This window comes from Galeopterus variegatus, unplaced genomic scaffold (assembly GCF_000696425.1).
Source record: "Galeopterus variegatus unplaced genomic scaffold, G_variegatus-3.0.2 Scaffold8698, whole genome shotgun sequence".
Classification (NCBI taxonomy): domain Eukaryota; kingdom Metazoa; phylum Chordata; class Mammalia; order Dermoptera; family Cynocephalidae; genus Galeopterus; species Galeopterus variegatus.
In genome coordinates this window covers 49,137-51,320 of record NW_007734809.1, presented here as the reverse complement: position 1 = coordinate 51,320, position 2,184 = coordinate 49,137, and the positions used below count along the sequence as shown (strand labels likewise).

The 2,184-nt window shown below is 61.8% G+C and overlaps 1 protein-coding gene across 1 annotated transcript; it reads right to left on the bottom strand.

Moving 5' to 3' along the window:
• Positions 1-1,029: 1,029 nt before the first annotated feature.
• JUND (jun D proto-oncogene) lies at positions 1,030-2,180 on the bottom strand (the record flags this gene model as incomplete). The annotated part of the gene is made up of 1 exon (XM_008593092.1): positions 1,030-2,180. A coding segment is annotated over one exon (459 nt), but the record flags the coding sequence as incomplete, so codon positions are not given.
• Between the last annotated feature and the right edge of the window lie 4 nt (positions 2,181-2,184).

Genomic DNA, 2,184 nt, shown 5'->3' with positions numbered 1-2,184 from the left:
GAAGCCTCAAAAAGTGGGCAGCCAGGATGGTCAAAACGAACTGGGAACACATAGGTAGTGAGGCCGGGGGACTGTGAGCACACGGTGGCCCTTCTTTGCACCTGTTCGCTCTACTTGCTGTGTGACCTTGGCCACCAATGCTCACATCCCTCCAAGCCCCAAGTGAGTCAGAAGCCCAAGGTTCAGGGTCTTAACAGCAAAGGCCAGAGTACGAAGGAGAAGCAAGCAGTCTCTGGTGGTGAGAAGTCCAAAGTCCCTGATGATGAGAATGTCCCTGCACAGTCCCTTTAAAAGGCTGTGTGACCTCAAGCCAGTTGCTCAACCTCTCTGAACCTCAAGTTTCCTCAAAAATGGGAGAATAGGATGTTGCAGGAGGAAGGCGCTTCTGTAAGACACTTGGAAAATCCTGAATTTTAAGTCCATGTGGCCACAGTCTTGAAGGCAGACCGCTTGGGTCACATCCCACCTGTGCCACCTTCCTCCCGGTCCTGGGACCATGACTTATCCTCTCAGAGCCTCAGACTCCCCCCACCCACTGAACGATAATAAAAGCTTACACTGAGCCCCAACTGTAAGCCAAGTACTGCTCTGAAAATATAAACTCTCTTAATCCCAAGTCTTATGGGGCGTTTTTCTATTGTTCTCCCCATTTTACAGACAGGTAAAAGGAGGCCCGGAAGATTAAACAAGTTTTTGCCTCTTCCTCCCTGCCTTGTGCTGGGACTGTCCCCTTTCCACCCCGCCATCCCTCTTCACCACAGGCAAAAGGGACATGAGCTAGTTTCAAACGCTCATCAACGACTCCCAGGTCCCCTTTCCAACCCGGTCACGGGTCGGCCTCGTGCCCAGGCCCGCCTAGATGGCGCTCGCTGCGCGCCAGACGCCCGAGCCCCTCCCAGACGACGGCTCCCCTGTCCCGCCTACAAGGGGACGACCAGGGGGCGGGCCCAGGAGGCACGGGGAGCGGAGGGGCCAGGCCCCGCCCAGCCCGCCAGGCCCGGGCGGGGGAAGGAGGAGGCGGAGCCGAGCTGGCGTAACGAGACTTTACTGAAAACAGAAAACCGGGCGAACCAAGGATTACAAACAGGAATGTGGACTCGTAGCAAAACGAAAAACAGAACAAAAAGGGCGGGGGGGAGCGACAGCGAGGAAAGAGGAGTCTCTTTTTCTTCCCATTTCTTTAAAAAACCAACACAAGAAAACACACACACGCACAACCAACGTTTGTTCCCGAGTAGAAACATAAATAGGGCAGAATCGAACACTCTGTTCTTCTCTCTTCCAAAGGCAAAAAAAAAATAAAAGGAAAGGAAGGCAGGGCTCGAGGCGCGCTCCATCGGAGCCCCTTCCGCAGCGGTGTGTACAAGGGGCGGCCAGGACGCGCGCGTTTGTGCAACACGGAGCGGCCGCCCGCGGGAGACAGAGGCAGCGCAGGGGGGGGTCATGCGCTCGCCCCCCAGGAGCAGGGGGTCCAGCTTGTCGATTCCGGGGCGCCCTCTCCGCGTCCTGGGCACCCTGGGGGGTGATGCCCCGGGGACGGTGCCCTCTCCGAGCCCTGGGCACTCTCGGGGGGATCCCCGGGGCTGCGCCCTCTCCGAGTCCTGGGCACCGGGGGGGAGAGGCCCCGGGGCCGCGCCCTCTCCGAGTCCCGGGCGCCCACGCCCCCCCCCTCGAGTCCACCCCTCCGGAAGGGGGGCCGCGCATGCGCCCCGCGTGTGGGCTCAGTACGCGGGCACCTGGTGCTGGGGCAGCAGCTGGCAGCCGCTGTTGACGTGGCTGAGGACTTTCTGCTTGAGCTGCGCCACCTGCTCGCGCAGCAGGCTCGCGGTGGACGCCAGCTCCGTGTTCTGGCTCTTGAGCGTCTTCACCTTCTCCTCGAGGCGCGAGATGCGCTCCAGCTTGCGCTTGCGGCACTTGGAGGCGGCGATGCGGTTGCGCAGCCGCTTGCGCTCCGCCTTGATGCGTTCCTGCGTGTCCATATCGATGGGCGACAGCGGTGGGCTCTCGCCAAAGCTGGGCACGTCGGGCACCGTTTGTGGCTCGTCCTTGAGCGCAGCCAGGCGCGGCGGCCCCAGCGCGCCTGGGGGTGGCGGCGGCGGGAAGGGCACGGGCTCGGCGGCGAAGGCGACAGTCGCCGCGCTCCCCGCGCCCCCGGCGCCGCCCGCGTAGCTGCTCAGGTTCGCG